At 39.0% G+C, this 18,200-nt stretch overlaps 1 protein-coding gene and 1 long non-coding RNA gene across 3 annotated transcripts in view; one reads left to right on the top strand and one right to left on the bottom strand.

Annotated features, from left to right (window-relative positions):
• Positions 1–17,834, top strand: part of LOC142743104 (uncharacterized) — a 116,274-nt gene extending 98,440 nt beyond the window's left edge. For both annotated transcript variants that reach the window (XR_012881497.1, XR_012881496.1), the window contains one exon: positions 17,576–17,834. This is a non-coding gene — a long non-coding RNA (uncharacterized LOC142743104). The remainder of the gene's footprint in view (positions 1–17,575) is intronic.
• The window catches only part of TADA2A (transcriptional adaptor 2A), an 87,510-nt gene continuing 71,683 nt past the window's right edge, over positions 2,374–18,200 (bottom strand). Inside the window, exons 10-15 of the mRNA XM_075853504.1 lie at positions 17,627–17,737; positions 17,238–17,309; positions 16,536–16,668; positions 7,783–7,826; positions 4,442–4,515; positions 2,374–3,272 (exon numbers count right to left, since the gene is read on the bottom strand). Of these exons, the coding sequence (XP_075709619.1) occupies positions 3,081–3,272; positions 4,442–4,515; positions 7,783–7,826; positions 16,536–16,668; positions 17,238–17,309; positions 17,627–17,737 (626 nt within the window). The 3' untranslated portion in view covers positions 2,374–3,080. The remainder of the gene's footprint in view (positions 3,273–4,441; positions 4,516–7,782; positions 7,827–16,535; positions 16,669–17,237; positions 17,310–17,626; positions 17,738–18,200) is intronic.

An 18,200-nucleotide genomic window follows, 5' to 3' on the forward strand; every position in this document is an offset into this window, starting at 1 on the left:
CCATATGTTTTTACTTTATTTTTTAAAAACTTTAATGTACTGGCATATCTAGATTACAGTACATTAGCCTGTATACTGATAGTACACAGGCAGTTGTTAGGACATACCTAAGTATGCCCTAACAACAGGAAATATGGTAAAACAGCCCTGGGTTCCTTCAATGGACCCTGGGCTGTCTGCCCATATATGGTATGTCCCTCAATCGCGTCACAGGAATTCCCTGTGATGCGATCCAAGGGGCATCCCCCCTTCTCATTTTCCCCTGAATTCTGTAGTCCGCTGTGATCGCAGCATTCAGAGGAATAACGGCGGAGATGAGAGGTTTCTCTGATCTCCGCCAGCGGTGCTGCGGCTGTCATTGCCACGCTCCTGACAGGAAGTGCGTGCGCGGACAACATGAGAAGATGCGGCCGGAGCTGCACTAATGAGCGGCGGTGCAGGCACTGAACACAGAACATGGGGGGGTGTTTTGTAGTGCGCCCGCCATGTTCTGTCTTCAGTGCCGCCGCTCATTATTGCAGCACCGGCCGCATCGCATCATCCTGACGGCGCGCACTTGTTATCAGGACTCGGGAGCGCGGCAATGACTGTATCACACAGCCGCAGCCCCGCTCTCATACATTCATGTGTTACAATACTGAGCTGTGCAGCCGCACAGCTAAGTATCGAAATACATGAAATAACGGTATCGAACCGTTTGGGGATGCAGAGTATCGAAACAGTATCGAAGTTTCGATGCATCATGCATCCCTAATAGGACATACACATTAAAAAGAGGACCGGACATGTCTGCTTTAGTAAATACTTGCATTCCCCATAAAATATTTCTGGATCACCTTTTCTCAGAAATGTGTTCTGCCGTACCTTTAAGTGTGAATAAATTGACAACTAGTGTTACTCTACCCCTTGTCAATGTGGTGTGTCCTTACACACTCTGACACTGTCCAATCAGTGGTGCCAGTGTCCGACACGCCCCACACGTTTAGGGACACACTATAACTGAGAAGGGGAATGGTAACACAATTGTCCATTTATTCACACATTTCCAAGAGGAATGAGAGAGGAATGGCACAACACCAAACTCGAACTAAAGAGGTTTCACAATATCTTTTTATGGGGAATGCAAGCATTTACTAAAACAGACAAGTCAGAAGAGCGCACAGGTCATTTTTAAACACAAAAGAAATGTTGGCTAGACTTATTGGGCATGATAATCAAATATTGGCGAAAAGTAGAGTTTCCCTTTAAACTAGAATACATATCACAGCTGGCAAAGACTTTTATGCCCATACAAAACACTGCAAACTATTTCCTGAGGTAAATTTGGGGGAAACCAAGTTAATCCACTAGACAGGTTTTTAATAATACAGGTCTAATTCATCTAGTACAGGGTTCAGCATCCATCGGCACTCCAGTTGTTGTGAAACTACAACTCCCAGCAAGCCCTGACAGCCAAAGACTTTATTATTCCAATAAGAGGCTGACATGCATGCTGGGAATTGTAGTTTCACAACAGCTGGAGTGCTGAAGGTTGCTGGCCCCTTTCTAGTAGAACAACCCTTAGAACATTCAAATATCATCAATAGACTTGCCGGTTTATACATCTTGTCCTTGGTTAGCTTGTTGCTCATACCAAATCCCTGCAGTTCATTTTGCTGTCTATCCAGCAATGTGTGACCAAAAAAAACACTTCAAACAAACAAGCAAGCACCAGGGACCACCCCAGTGGAACACTTGAATGTCAACATATAGATTTGCATCGGATATATCCATGTTTATGGAGTGACATCATTTACATGCACGGTGTCTCAGTGGTAAGCGCTGGAGTCCTGGGTACGAATATCTGCATGGAGATTGCACATTCTCCCCATGTTTGTGTGGGTTTCCTGATACCGATAGGTTAGTCTGTGTGTTTGAGATAGGGATTTTAGTTCCACTGGGGACACGGACTAATGCGAGTGATGGCAATCGGTGTACAGTGCTGCAGAATACGTTGGCGCTATATAAGCAACTGAACTAATAAAATACAGACGTGGAGATCACACGTTCCAAAGGAATTGTTGTTAAAATGTTCATTTGGGTGTTTATTTCTTATTTTTGAGTTTTATGAAGATTACATCTAATTTTAAAAGCTATTGAAGCAAATATTCCAGAAACCAAAAGCAGTTAAATGGTCAATCTGTTACATCCAGCCAAGTCTGCTTTTATGCAATAGATGTGTGGAGGTGCTCCCTTTCTTTAGGCAGCTGAGCTTTAAAACAAATGTATTTTATGGCTAGTAAGATAAAGAGTTGTAAACTATCTCCAAGCTGTGTCAAAGATTGTCATTTGGTTTTATTGATCACGTAGTAGAAGAATGAATCTTCAGTATCGCCTTATGAAGCACTTTTTATTATGACAAATATTATTCAGTGGCAATATGAGATTTTAAACCACCATTTTCAAGTTCTATTGATCTGAACGATGGTACGAAGAATAAAATGTGACAGCCATATTTGCAGAAATACATCCATACAAATGTACTAAAAATACAATTTTATTTAATAATGTGTTGTTCACATTTGTGGCCAGAAGGGAAAGTTGTCTTGCATTCAACGCTGATAACCACAATATCTCAAACATAATGCGGATATGAAAGAACATGAATTTGATATCACCTTTTAATGACTGTACTGTAAGCTAAAGCCCCCGGCACAATAGTTTTACTTGCACTGCATGCTACATTTGTGTGTTAGGTTAGTTTATAGAGCCTGTGACAGATCATTTATCTCTGTCACTGTGTTTTACATTGGTTTCTATATACAACATTAGAATAGATGGTAACAGAATAAACATGGTGTGTATGGGGCCTAGGAGTAAACTAACAGAATCGTTTCCACTACAGCCATAAGAGTACATCTACATTTAACCCGTCCTAATACTTACTAGAAACAGCAGCTTCACATACAAAAGATTCTTCACCTGTATTCGACTACAATGTAACAGAACAGATCTAGGAAGATTTACCCAATATAACAAACATATAATACTTCCAGGTCATGTCTCGGATGAACAGAACAGTCAATAGTGAAATGGGTGGTTTATAGCTGAGGTTTTGTGATGTAGCCTTCTTGCAATAAGAAATCATAAATTTTACGGGTCTTATTAACGTCGATCTTTATAAGTGCTCGAGCCTGTGCCAGTCGTAAGCTTCCTTGTTTGTTGCACTCATTTACAAGGGCTGCTTTATACTCCAAATAAGCTCCAGGAACCAATCTCACCACCTGACATAGCTGTAAGACAATACACTAAATGTTAAAAGTATTCATGATTTAAAGGTCCACCTTCTGAACCAATCAAATGCATCCAAAATGAACAATAAAGCAACTTTGCAAATAGTCTTCGTTAAAAATCTATTACTTTGTGTCTACAGCTCCTATGGAGACCTATGCGTCTCGTTGGGAACACAGTACAAAGCATTTACCTAATGTGAATGACCAGCTTTATGCAAGAAAAAGCTGCTTCATGTCGACCACATAAGTTCACATGTAGTGAAGCTCTCGGTCATCTCGGCCTACAGGTATATATCTGAACGTAAACACTCCAGGCTTCCCCTCACTCCTCTGTCAGCTCCAACTGTCAATCACTGTGAGACAACGCTCCAGTGAACTGGCTATACCACGACTTTAAAATTGGTGGGGGTCCAACCTCTGCACAGCAGAGCCTGGAATACCTGCTGTGCAAGGAACTGCAGCACCACTTCATTTAAGTGCCATATTTAAAAGAGTAACTACACTTTCATCAAACTTTTGATATATTATAGAGACATATCAAATGTTTAGATCGGTGGCGGTGCAGGAGCTGAGACGCCCACCGTTGCTGAAATGCAGAAGTGCTCAGCTGAGCGCCCTGCGCCTTCATTTGCGTCAAGCTGAAGACTGCTTACATAGACGTTCCATGAGAGCCATCTTCAGCCTCACGATCAGCGCTGATCACAACCGAAGGAATAAAGCGCTCAGCCGAACATTTTTGCATCTTCGTTTCAGCAACGGTGAGGGTCTCAGCACCTGGACCTCCACCGATCCAAACTTTTGATATGTCTCTATAACATACCAAAAGTTTGATGAATGTTTAGTTCTTTTAATCTTTAATTACAAACCCAAAAAATGGGGATTTTATACGGATAACAGAAAGCTAAAAAACTTTATATTTTGTCTCTTTTGCACCAGATAATGATTATAAAGCAACTTTATGTATAAGAATATATAGTTATGAAGAATTAATAACACAAATCAAAGAAAGCAAGCTGTAAACGTATTAGTAGAGCATTCATGATCTAATTAGAGGCTGTAAGAACTACGTAACCTTTTCACAAAGTTATTTTTTGGCTCAAACAATAGCAGAGTCCCATGTGTCTACATCAGTGATTAAATAAGAAGTCATTGGAACCGTGATATCATACCTCTTTCTCTTTATCATTAAGCTTTTCTGTCCCAGGAAGTCCTGTTAAGTCCAGAGGAGGAGCACTTCTTCTACCTATAACATATACATAACATTGTAGCAGTTACGAATGCTTTCTTTACACAACCATATCCATCCAGCTCTGTACAGGAGACCAATATTGATCAGATACCATCATGGGAAGGCTTATTATACTAGTTTTTCTGCAGTATTCATCCGTCCCATACAGCCTCAGAATCTTTGTAAAGGCAGGGAATGTCCACAAAATCTTTGGACTTTAAGGAGGTCTTACCTGAAAAATCACTAATTGTGTATAGACGTAATCGCAGTTTATGTGATAGATTGGTACCCGGACAGGTTTATGATCTTATTGGATGCAACTGATACAGCAAACGTATAACCTGCTCTCAATAATACAGAGAATGAAAAACTCCACAGGATTACCTCCAAAATTATGTACCAGCTGTTGAATAACAGGATTGGTATAAACAGTGACATGTGTCAGCTGTCCTTTCGAACCCTTTATATGACAACATTAACTTCGCTGACTCAATCATTTTATAATGGTCATAAAAATTTTTGGTATTATTCAGATTTGTGATAAAGCAGTCAAAAAATGTAAAATATAAAACTGTAAAATGTGTTACTTTGCACTTCGTTAGCAGTTTTTGAACCTAAACTGTATGGCCCACAAATTGTGAAAAGAGTCTAATCTCTAGAATCAGCTTCAAACAGAAGTCTTAAAAAAAAAAAAAAAAAAAAAAAAGCAAAAAAAATGCTATGACTTACACAAACTTATTTTTTCCCTCCCGTAAATACTGGCGTAAATGCTTGTCCTTGGTCACACGTATTCGACCCGTATTGCACCAGTATTTACGTACCTGTGCCCGTAAATAGGGGTCCAGTGTCACCAGTATTCCACCCGTATCTACGGGCACGTTTTCGCTGCAAAATTGCACTGCACTAAATCGGCAGCCCCTTCTCTCTATCAGTGCAGGGTAGAGAGAAGGGACAGCCCTTTCCGAGGTAAAAGTAAAAGAAATTCATACTTACCCGGCCGTTGTCTTGGTGACGCGTCCCTCTTTCGAGATCCAGCCCGACCTCCCTGGATGACGCGGCAGTCCATGTGACCGCTGCAGCCTGTGATTGGTCTGTGATTGGCTGCAGCGGTCACATGGGCTGAAACGTCATCCCGGGAGGCCGGACTGGAGGAAGAAGCAGGGAGTTCTGGGTAAGTATGAACTTCTGTTTTTTTTACACGTTTATTTATATTGTGATCGTTAGTCACTGTCCCTGGTGCTGAAAGAGTTACTGCCAATCAGTTAACTCTTTCAGCACCCTGGACAGTGACTATCCACTGACGTCGCCTAGCAACGCTCCCGTAATTACGGGTGCACACACCTAGTCACCCGTAATTACGGGCGCTCCATAGACTATGGGCCTGCCCGTGCCGTAATTAGGGCCTAAAATAGGACATGTTCTATATTTTTCAACGGCCCAGGCACCTTCCCGTAAGTATACAGGGAGGTACCCATGGCCAATAGAAGTCTATGGGCCCGTGATTACGGCCGTTTTTACGTTCGTGTGCATGGGGCCTTAAAAAGGGGTTAATTCATGAAAACAACCCCTTTCCATATGTGCTTTTAGGGCACATGGACATCATAGTGGGTGATACAGAGCAGAGTGACCCCTTCTAAGAGTGACTCTTGGCATAACAACTTCAGTTCAATCTTTGGAATATTTGCATGAATATAAGTTTTCAGGATGTCCTTCTTTTGAGCGAATGACATCATGCGCTCAAGCCGACATGGAATTCAAATTTGTGCAAAACCTGATGATCCAATATGATTTAAGAATGTACTAAAAAGCCTTGTGATGCCAGTAAATGCTTGACTTTCCCTCTCTTCAAGTACCCCCATTAAATGTTTGATAAGTTTGAGGTCAGGTGACTATAAATGACAAATCGGCAATCCATGCCATTTTTTTCAGGTAATTCTTCCAAAGCTTTGGTGAATGTTTTCGGTCATTATAGTGAGGCAGGTAAACCACTAGATTTCTTACCACCATGTTTCATGGTCTCTGAGATTTGTCAGAAGGGTTTTATGAAAGGACACAAACAGAAAACTTAGATCATTCTGTCAACAGGGCTTTCTTCCAGGGATCTACTGTGAAAAGCTGGTATGTCTTCCCTCACAGCAAAATTGCTACTACACCACTACTAGCTAGCCTTCCTTTGATAGTATGTCCGCTGACTACGGAGTCTCCCGTTCTGTAGTCAGCATATCCTGTATTTGTAAAGTTGTGTTCTCTCTTGCAGTGAAATTGTGCTTTGGATTTGGCAGTTGCAATATTTTTACCCTCACAAAGCCTGGAATAACACACAATGCAGCCATTGTCTTACAACTAATTTGAGGTTTGGCGAATGTGTACACATCAGACTATAAGGGTATGTTCACACGAGGGCGTCCGTTACGGCTGAAATTACGGGGATGTTTCAGCCTGAAAACATCCCCGTAATTTCAGACGTAACGGCATGTGCAGGCGCTTGAACGCCGCGTCAATTACGGGCGTAATTAGCGCTGCTATTCATTGGAGTCAATGAATAACGGCTCCAATTACGGCCAAAGAAGTGACAGGTCACTTCTTTGACGTGGGCGTCCATTTACGCACCGTCATTTGACAGCGGAACGTAAATATACGCCTCGTGTGAACAGACAAACATCTGCCCATTGCTTTCAATGGGCAGATGTTTGTCAGCGCTATTGAGGCACTATTTTCGGACGTGATTCGGGGCAAAAACGCCCGAATTACGTCCGTAAATAGGCCGTGTGAAAATACCCTAATTCTGATTCAATGAGGTAACCAGTGAACAATATATTCTGATGTTTCATACATTCATATAAAAAGATCAAATTGGCGAAGTCCGATCTTGGACCACTGATTTCCAGAACAGGACTCTATAGAATTCCTATGCATTGATCACATATTTTTGTTAATAAAAATCTCACAACAGTCTACGCATAAGCCCATTTAAAAGAAAGCAGCTTCGCTTTGAAAGTGGTATCAGATTCAGCAACATACAGTAACAAATTCTCTGAGAAGTGCTAAAGGGATTTAATTGGTTAATAAAGCCCTTTCGCTCTGGAAATTTGTTATGGTCCGAGATCACAGGCTTCACAAATGTAACGTATCAGATGATATTTGGACTGGACTTTTTTTTTTTAGGTTTCTTTTAATAAAGAGAAGAGGCCACAATACTATTTTAACATTTTTCAAACATGAAACATCTATCTTAAAGATATTGAGAATTTACTGCATGAGCAGAACAGAAAAGATAAATACCTGAACTTGAAACAACAGGGGCAAGCTGATGTAACCCGGCATCACTAAACAAAAAAACAAATAATATATAAATTAAAACCTTAAGTATAAATGTATCAAAATAATAATAAAAAAAAATCTTCAAACAATATTATGCACATAACAATATCACCTCCACTAAGGCCTCATTCACAAGTGCGTTGGAGGCTCTGTTAGGGTCTAAGTCACAGATCCGGCCGAGAATACCGTAAACACTGACACCCCGATGAAAAGCTGACACAAAACCTATTAAAGTGAATGGTTTCCGTCGGCTGGCGGTGGTATCTGTTGTGCAACAGAACTGTCACTTTCAAGTATTCCCTTGTTCTGCTCCTCCGGCGGTGCAGAACAACTGAAAACTCCAATGAGGGTGTACTACTGCTCAAAAGTTTAGGGTCACTTAGAAATTTCCTTTTTTTTTTAAAGAAAAGCACAGTTTTTTTTTCAATGAAGATAACATTAAATTAATCAGAAATACACTCGATACATTGTTAATGTGCTAAATGACTATTCTAGCTGCAAACGTCTGGTTTTTAATGCAATATCTACATAGGTGTATAGAGGCCCATTTCCAGAAACCATCACTCCAGTGTTCTAATGGTACATTGTGTTTGCTAACTGTGTTAGAAGGCTAATGGATGATTAGAAAACACTTGAAAACCCTTGTGCAATTATGTTAGCACCGCTGTAAACAGTTTTGCTGTTTAGAGGAGCTATAAAACTGACCTTCCTTTGAGCTAGTTGAGAATCTGGAGCATTACATTTGTGGGTTCGTTTAAACTCTCCAAATGGCTAGAAAAAGAGCTTTCATGTGAAACTCGACAGTCTATTCTTGTTCTTAGAAATGAAGGCTATTCCATGCGAGAAATTGCCAAGAAACTGAAGATTTTCTACAACGGTGTGTACTACTCCCTTCAGAGGACAGCACAGACAGGCTCTAACCAGAGTAGAAAGAGAAGTGAGGCCCCGCTGTACAACGGAGCATCAAGACAAGTACATTAGAGAGTCTCTAGTTTGAGAAATATACGCCTCACAGGTCCTCAACTGGCAGCTTCATTAAATAGTACCCGCAAAACGCCAGTGTCAACAGTGAAGTGGCGACTCCGGGATGCTGGCCTTCAGGGCAGAGTGGCAAAGAAAAAGCCATATCTGAGATTGGCTAATAAAAGGAAAAGATTAATATGGGCAAAAGCACACAGACATTGGACAGAGGAAGATTGGAAAAAAGTGTTATGGACAGACGAATCGAAGTTTGAGGTGTTTGGATCACACAGAAGAACATTTGTGAGAAGCAGAACAACTGAAAAGATGCTGGAAGAGTGCCTGACGCCATCTGTCAAGCATGGTGGAGGTAATGTGATGGTCTGGGGTTGCTTTGATGCTGGTAAAGTGGGAGATTTGTACAATGTAAAAGGGATTTTGAATAAGGAAGGCTATCACTCCATTTTGCAACGCCATGCCATACCCTGTGGACAGCGCTTGATTGGAGCCAATTTCATCCTACAACAGGACAATGACCCAAAGCACACCTCCAAATTATGCAAGAACAATTTAGTGAAGAAGCAGGCAGCTGGTATTCTATCTGTAATGGAGTGGCCAGCGCAGTCATCAGATCTCAACCCCATAGAGCTGTTGTGGGAGCAGCTTGACCGTATGGTACGCAAGAAGTGCCCATCAAGCCAATCCAACTTGTGGGAGGGGCTTCTGGAAGCATGGGGTGAAATGTCTCCCGATTACCTCAGCAAATTAACAGCTAGAATGCCAAAGGTCTGCAATGCTGTAATTGCTGCAAATGGAGCATTCTTTGGCGGAAGCAAAGTTTGAAGGAGAAAATTATTATTTCAAATAAAAATCATTATTTCTAACCTTGTCAATGTCTTGACTATATTCTCTAGTCATTTTGCAACTCATTTGTGAGTTTTCATGGAAAACACAAAATTGTCTGGGTGACCCCAAACTTTTGAATGGTAGTGTAGCCTTAGTAAAGAATTTTGGTTTAACCTATGTTGATATTCAAGTCCATTCTTATTTATAGTAGAAAACCACTAACTTCCTGAAATATATATATTTTTCCAACTTCTGAGCCCAGCAGCCATGGTTTTTTGAGTGCCATCATCATTACCTTTTTACCTATACTATAAATCAAGTTCTGATGTTAAAAATGGATCACCTTATTTTTTTTATAATTTAAAACTATTTAGACTCAAACATTCTTTTTTTCTAAATCGGTTTTTATTTTTTGTTTACATATTTTATCTTTCTTTATAGTATTATGTGGGCAGCCATCTTGCATGAACTGCTGCAATTGCAATTCCAGAGATTTACTTTATAGTTGTCTAGCGTAACAAAAAATAAAAAATCGAATTTAGTCCATACACCATATTTATGAAGCCCACATGACAACTTTTTCAGATACATATGAATGTGTTATAAAAAGTGGTCAGGGTTTCATAGTGAAACTCATTTACCAAGGTTTCACTTTCTTCACCCTTTCAGGACCAAGCTCATTTTGGCCTTCAGGACCAGACCCATTTTTCCAAATCTGACATGTGTCATTTTATGTGGTAATAACTCTGGAATGCTTTTGCCTATCCAAGCGATTCTGAGATTGTTTTCTCGTGACATATTGTACTTTATGTTAGTGGAAAAACTTGGTCAAGAAATTCATTGCTTACTTGTGAAAAAACCCAAAATGTAAAAGAAAATTTGCAAAAATTATGATTTTTCTAATTTTAAACGTATCTGCTTGTAAAAACACATAGTAATACCCCACAAAATAATTACTATTTCACATATTCCATATGTCTACTTTACGTTTTCAGCGCTATTTGAACAGTTTTTTTTATTTTTCTAGGACGTTAGAAGGCTTAGAACTTTAGCATCAATTTCTCACATTTGCAAGAAAATTTCAAAAGGCTATTTTTCAAGGAGCAGTTTAGTTCTGAAGTGGCTTTGAGGGCCTTATGTACTAGATAGACCCCATAAATCACCCTATTTTAAAAACTGCTCGCCTCAAAGTATGCAAAACAGCATTCAGAAAGTTTCTTAACCCTTTAGGCGTTTCACAAGAATTAAGGAAATGTAGAGGGGAAATTGACAAATGTATTTATTTTTGCCAAAATTCATTGGTGATAAAAAAAATTCTATAACACAGTAGGAGGCGGAGGTGTTTTCTCCCGCAAGCGGTAAAACCGGCTCGCGGGAAAGAGAAGCGACATGCCCTATCTTTGGGCGTTTACGTCTCTCACCTCCCATTGACTCAATGGGAGGTAGAGAAAGCGTTTTTCACTGCGTTTTTGCCCGCGGCACTCAATGGCTGCGGGCATAAAACGCAGCGGAAAACGGCGTATTCCAGATGGAATTTTGAGGCAGAATTTTCTGCCTGCAAAAAACTCAGTGTGAACAGGGATTTAATGTATCTGCTTGCAAGACAGAAAGTAATACCACACAAAATAGTTACTAAGTAATAATTCCCATATATCAATTTTATGTTGGCATCGTTTTTGAACATCCTTTTATTTTTCTAGGACGTTACAAGGCTTATAAGTTTAGCAGCAATTTCTCACATTTTCAAGAAAATTTCAAAAACCTATTTTTTTTATGGACCAGTTCAGTTCTGAAGCGGCTTTGAGGGGCCAATATATTAGAAACTTCCCATAAATCACCCATTAACTGAAACCTTCAAAGTATTTAAAACAGAATTTAGAAATTTTCTTAACCCTTTAGGCGTTTCAAACGAATTAAAGCAAAGTTGAGGTGAAATTTACAAATTTCATTTTTGTTGCCGAAATGTATTTGTAATAAATTTTTTTCCTGTACCAAAGAAGGTTTTACCAGAGAAACACAACTCAATATTTATTGCCCAGATTCTGCAGTTTATAGAAATATCAGACATGTGGCCCTAGTGTACTAATGGACTGAAACAAAGGCCTCAGAAGCAAAGGAGCACCTAGAGGATTTTGGGGCCTCCTTTTTTTTTTATCGGATATATTTTAGGCACCATGTCAGGTTTGAAGAGGTCTTGTGGGGCCAAAACAGTGGAAACTCCCCAAAAGTGATACGGTTTCAGAAACTACACACCTCAAGGAATTTATCTAGAGGTATAGTTAGCATCTTGACCCCACAGGTCTTTTGCTATATTTATTGGAGTTAGTCTGTGAAAATTAAAATCTACTTTTTTTCTGAAAAAAAATATATCAAAAAATAATTTTTACACCGAAGAATAAAAAGCATCCCAAAACTTGTAAAGCTATTTCTCCTGATTATGGCAATACCCTATATGTGGTAATAAACTGCTGTTTGGACCCACGACAGGGCTCAAAAGGGAAGGAGCACCAATTGGATTTTGGAGAGCAGATTTTGCTGGATTGGTTTTCAGTGCCATGTCGCGTTTGTGATGCCCTGGAGGAACCAAGACACTGGAAACCCCCCAAAAGTGACCCCATTTTGTAAACTACACCCCTCAAGGAATTTTTCTAGGGGTATAGTTAGCATTTTGACCCCACAGTTTTTTTTGTGAATTTAGTGGAATTCGACTGTGAAAATTAAAATCTACTTTTTTTCTGAAAAAACATAAAAAATGTTTCATTTTTACAATTAATTTTTGAAGAAAACGAACCCCAAAATTTGTAAAGCAATTTCTCCTGATTACAGCAATATGCCATATGTGGTAATAAACTGCTGTTTGGACCCACGGCAGGACACAAAAGGGAAGGAGCAATATTTGGCTTTTTGGAGCTAAAATTTAGCAGGAATAGTTTTTGGGAGTCATGACGCATTTGCAAAGCCCCTGAGGGACCAAAACAGTGGAAACACTTGAAAACTGACCCCATTTGGGAAACTACACCCCTTAAGGAATCTATCTAGGGGTATAGTGAGCATTTAGACCCCACAGGTATTTTGCAGAATTTATTCGAATTAGGCCATGAAAATGAATATCAACATTTTTTCATTTTCACAAAGGATAAAGGAGAAAAATCAACCCAACATTTGTAAAGCAATTTCTCCCAAGCACGGCAATACCCCACGTGGTCATAAATGCTTTTTCATTAGAAATTAATTAACCCTTTCAGGACTGATCCATTTTTTTGCTTTTTCATTTTAGTTTTTCTCTCCCCGATTTCCAAGAGCCATAACTTTTTTTATTTTTTGGTCGATTGAGTGGTGTGAGGGCTTATTTTTTGCGGGACGAGCTGTAGTTTTTATTGGTACAATTTTTTGGTACATACAACTTTTTGTTAAACATTTTTTAATAGCGAAGGTGACCAAAAAACAGCGATTTTGGAGTTTTAAATTCTTTATTTTTTACAGCGTTGATCGTGCGAGTTAAATAATGGTATATTGTAATAGTTCGGCCTTTTACGGATGCAGCAATACCATTTTGTTTTTATTTTCCACATTACTTTAGAGGAAAAATGGGAAAGGTTTTTTTTTGGACTTTAAATACATTATATATATTTTTTTCACTAATAATAACTTTATTTACTTTTTATCCCCCACATTTTATTAGTCCCCCTAGGGGACTTGAACCAGCGATCATTAGATTGCTGGTACAATACAATGCAATACTAATGTATTGCAGTATAATGTCATTTACAGGCTCCTGTAACAGCGCGATCGCTGTTCCTATCCGTTCGTCTCGAGTGTCAGCTGTAATACACAGCGGACACCTGCAGAATATGGAGCAGGCTCAGCGCATGAGCCCACTCCATATATAACAACCCGCACCACGACATGCTATTAAGTCGTGGTGCGCGAAGGGATTAATGCGCAGCGGATGGTGAAAATTAAAATTTTCCACTGATATGCCATTTTAATGCACAATACGTTGTGCCCAGTTTGTGGCACTGAAAACAAATACCTCATACAATGATGAGCGGGTTCTCACGGGTATAAAATGTCATATGTGGATGTAAGCTGGTGTTTGGGCACGCTGTAGGGAGCGCAGATTTTGCTTGGTAGTTCTGTTTGGGGTTTTACTGATATTTCAGTTTATAATGTGGGGGCATATGTAAGCTGGGCATAGTACATCAGGGAATAATAAGAGGGTATAATAAAGCGGTAAATAGATAATAATTCATAGATGTGGCCAGTGTCGCACTGCTAAATGGTGCCCAATCTTTTCCGCTTTTGGAACGCTCTGCACAATTTCTGAGAGCCAGAACTTTTTTATTTTTTCAATAAAATCACTTTTCCATAAAATTATTTATTTTTTGTGTCACTATATTCTGAGAGCCGTAACTTTTTTATTTTTCAGTCAAAAAAACTGTGTAAAGGCTTGTTTTTTGCGAGACGGTTCTTGTAGTTTTTATTGGTACTCTTTTGGGGTACGTCCGACATTTTGACCACTTTTCATTCTATATTTTGGGAGGGGTGATGACCAAAAAAAGTGATTCTGGCATTGTTTTTTTAATAATTTTTTTTGCGGCGTTCACCAGGCATATTAGGCTTATTATAGGAAAAAAAGCATTTTTTGTTTTTGTAACTTATAACTTGTTTTTACACTTTTATAAAACATTTTTATTATTATATTTTTTTTACTTTTTACTTGAAGACCTGCAGCACTGATAGCTGCTATAATACATTACACAACCTAGGTAGTGTAATGTATTATAAACGGTCAGTGTGACGCCGACAGTCAAACTGACAGGAAGCCTATAAGGACCAGCTGGAGGCTGGTGCTCATAGGCTTCAGTGCATGGCAGACCCTGAGGCACGTTGCGCTGCACAGAGCCCAGCAAGCGCCGACGTGAGTTTACAGTGAACGTTCGAGAAGCGGTTAATAATGGTGATCACATGCTCTGTAGCCGAACCAATCGGTTCGGCTGTCAGAGAACAGGTTGCTGGGGAGCCGGGGACACGGACACTCTCCTCAGTGCTATGTCGGCAGAATCAAAGGTGTGCAGATTCACGTCCTTGCTGCCCGGGGTATATGCAGATAGGACATGAATCTACAGATTGTCGGCATGAAAGGGTTAAACAGCTGATCGGCGGGGGTCCCGAGAGTCTGACCCCCACCAATCAGATATTGATACGTCCATATTTCTGATCCGTATTAAGGTTTTTTTTTTTACTGAAAAAACTGTGCCAATACATTTAAATGTGATTAAAACCATTTCCGTTTATTCATATGTGCATTTGTTATGCGCATGACGTTTTTTCAATACGCAGCATGTTTCAACGTATCCGTATTGGTTCAGTTTTTTAGCCTACAGATGGGTTGTTTTAAAAAACACGTTCCATTTTTGCACAGTTCACATGTCTGTATTTGTTCTGTATTTTAAATCAGTATTTTAGAAACATTACAAAAACCGCAAACAAAAATTGTTAATCCCTTAACAAAAAGCGAAACAAATACAGATGTAAAACGCACAACTCATAACAAAATACAGAATATGGAAACAAAAACAGAACTAATTGTAAAATAACGGATCCATATTGCACATCCGTATGAAAATACAGATCAAACACGGAAGTGTGAAGGAGGCCTGAGGATAAATTATGTCTCCCTGGATTACCCCTTTAAACTATACAATTTGTCAGGATATTCAATACAATCTCATGCCATCCACTAACGTTAACGTATACATTTTTTGAACATTGGAGTATATGGCAACACATGGTTGATGGATGGCATCTATCAGAGACATTCGTCACAGCCATCCAGTAAAAAAAAAAAAGATTAAAACGTCTACTTTTTTTTTTTTTTTTTTTTTTTTTTAACACAGAAGTCAATGGCTAAGTTCACATATAGCCTAAATACTGCAGAACTTCCATCTGTATGGCTAATAGATGGTATCCATCAGAGTAATTTGTTGGAGGTATACTTTTTTTTTTTTTATAGATCTCGCACCACACATCTCGGGATAAGTTGGATTTAGAAAGAAGTAAAAGGGACACTACCATTATGGACATTTATAGCTCCCGAGTTCCGTAAACCGTGTAGCTCGCTGTGCTACTCCGTTTTGTAACTCCCATTCACTTCTATAAGAGAAATAGCGTATCTCAGTGAGCTCAGCTGTTTGCGTACTCCCGATGACATCGTCAGTCAGTGGCTGAAGAGCACCGGGAGCAAGAGAAGGTAGGGCCAGGGAGATGGATGTAGGCCAGGTGAGATGGATGCACCTCTCAGACATTTATGGCATATCCTGTGGATATGCCATAAATGTCCAAGATGGGAATACCCATTTAAGGGAACACACATCTGTACCAAAAATGATGCAATAATAATCTTTTTAACCATCATGTACTAGCATAGCTCTATCTAACAGTACATTATACGTACAGGCGTCTATTAGGGGTTTCTCCAATGCTGGTCATTAGGTGTTTTCCAGCAGCTGATCACGTGATCATTCACTAAAACAAACATGTAGGAACTGCTCCATGCCTATGACGTATATTTTAGTTGACAATGGGTCAGAGGGGTATATTCTAAAAGTATGTTACAAAGTGTCAGGACATGAAGCAGTTTGTCTATTTTCAGTACATGATTTTGTTTCAAGGTAGATCAGATGAAGCTATCTGTAAAATAGTTGAAGCACAGTATTATGGGGAGCCCTGCATCAGTGCACATTTCTTCTGGCCCCCTGATGACTGACAGAAAGCGTGATCACTACTTTGTAAAACATATCTCCAGCTCTCAGAACATCCAGAAACATTAACATATATATTGATTAAATAGATCAGCTTTATTTTTAGAAGCTTTTGTGCGCCTTTACATTGTAAAATAAACTTACATAGCTGCTTGTCTTTTGAGCCACTGCTGACAAGCATTGCCATCATGAATGTACTGAAGTACTTCAGAAAGCATATTTCGTTTCAAGCGCTCTTCTTCCCGAGATTTCTTCAAATGATCATATATCTTTGAACCTTTTGCAAAATAGTAAAGGTAAATTAATGAAAGAATTATTATTGCCACATAGTAAAAGAATACATAAACAAAGCTTAAATATTAAACTTCAGTTATCCGCCCTTCACCAAGTTCGATCACTATGAAGGAACATCTGATCACTGTCCCATGGTGCAAACGGTTTTGAAACTCAATTGAAAGATTCACACGATGGATCTTTTTGCCATTCACATGTGGCAGCCAGATGTGAAATGTTTGAAAAATGTAAGAAATTAAATTCCTAGTTACAAGTTTTTCTTTGTTGTGACTTTGCAGCATGCTATTGGTATGTTTTTTTCCTGCAACCTCTAAATGCACCAAAGTTGCAGTAGGACGCAACAAGCAACAGATACACTCAAATTAATTTCAATGGGTGACGTGTGACATTTCTGTTGCATGACTTATAAATATTTTCAGCATTAAAATAAATTTTGAGGCAATAAAAAATATATATATATTGCATGCGGAACGTGCAGAGATAGCATAATGCTTGGCATGGCAATAGAATTGCAACATAATGAAGGAGTCAGAAACTGGAGGATTTCCTTACTGTGAAAAGTTTTGATTCCAGCTCTTCTGTATTCTTGTAATCGTTTGATTTCTCTGCGCAGTTCAAATTCCACTACAAAAAAAAAGTGTGTATTTATTAGATAGATCTATATATATATATATATATATATATATATATATATATATATATATATATAACATAAAAACATTACAGATATCAGTTCAGATGAAAAGATAATGATGTGGGCTCCTGGAGTTTGATCAATAGAAATCACCAACAACATGACCCTGTTAGAAGGCTCACCAAGATAAACTTTCATTGTAAATTTCATTGAATTATTTGTTTGCCCAGTGATTTCACCTTCTGTCTATTTTCAGAAAACAGAAAGACAGTAACAGCAGACCGAAGAGGGAAGAACGTCCACTTACATGCATGGCTTTCTATAAATCGATCGTGTTTTGTTGCTCCTAAAATTCGAGCAAATCTTCTCATTGTTTCATACAGTTCTTGAATGTCTTTGGAATATCTTCTTTCTAAAACTGGAAACACAGAAAAAAACCAAAAAGAAAAACAAACAATGGAAATTGTTACAAATAAAAGTTTCATAACAAAGAACTGTAGCGAATCATAATTTGGAATCCCCAATTTTAATATAAATAGAAAATGGTCGATGCCTCTCCAGAACTTTAGGTCTTTATTTCCCTCAGTATGCGTAGGGGGGAAAAAATGGAATAAAAAAAAAAATTCACAATCTGATGAGATCCTATTTAATTGCCGAAAATGTGATTGGCTCAAACTGTTAACACACATACAACTCACACCAGGTAAGTTCCATTGTTATAAATTCTGGCCAAATGCACTAGCGCCATACCCAACATTAAAGGGAAACTCTACTCAAAACCAGTCTCCCATGTGCAAATCTTATACCTGTTTTTGCGGTTTCCATCGCTAGACACATACTGAGGCTGTTACATTGCAATAGTCTGAATCTGCCTTGAGTGA

Source organism: Rhinoderma darwinii, chromosome 2 (assembly GCF_050947455.1).
Source record: "Rhinoderma darwinii isolate aRhiDar2 chromosome 2, aRhiDar2.hap1, whole genome shotgun sequence".
Taxonomy (NCBI): domain Eukaryota; kingdom Metazoa; phylum Chordata; class Amphibia; order Anura; family Rhinodermatidae; genus Rhinoderma; species Rhinoderma darwinii.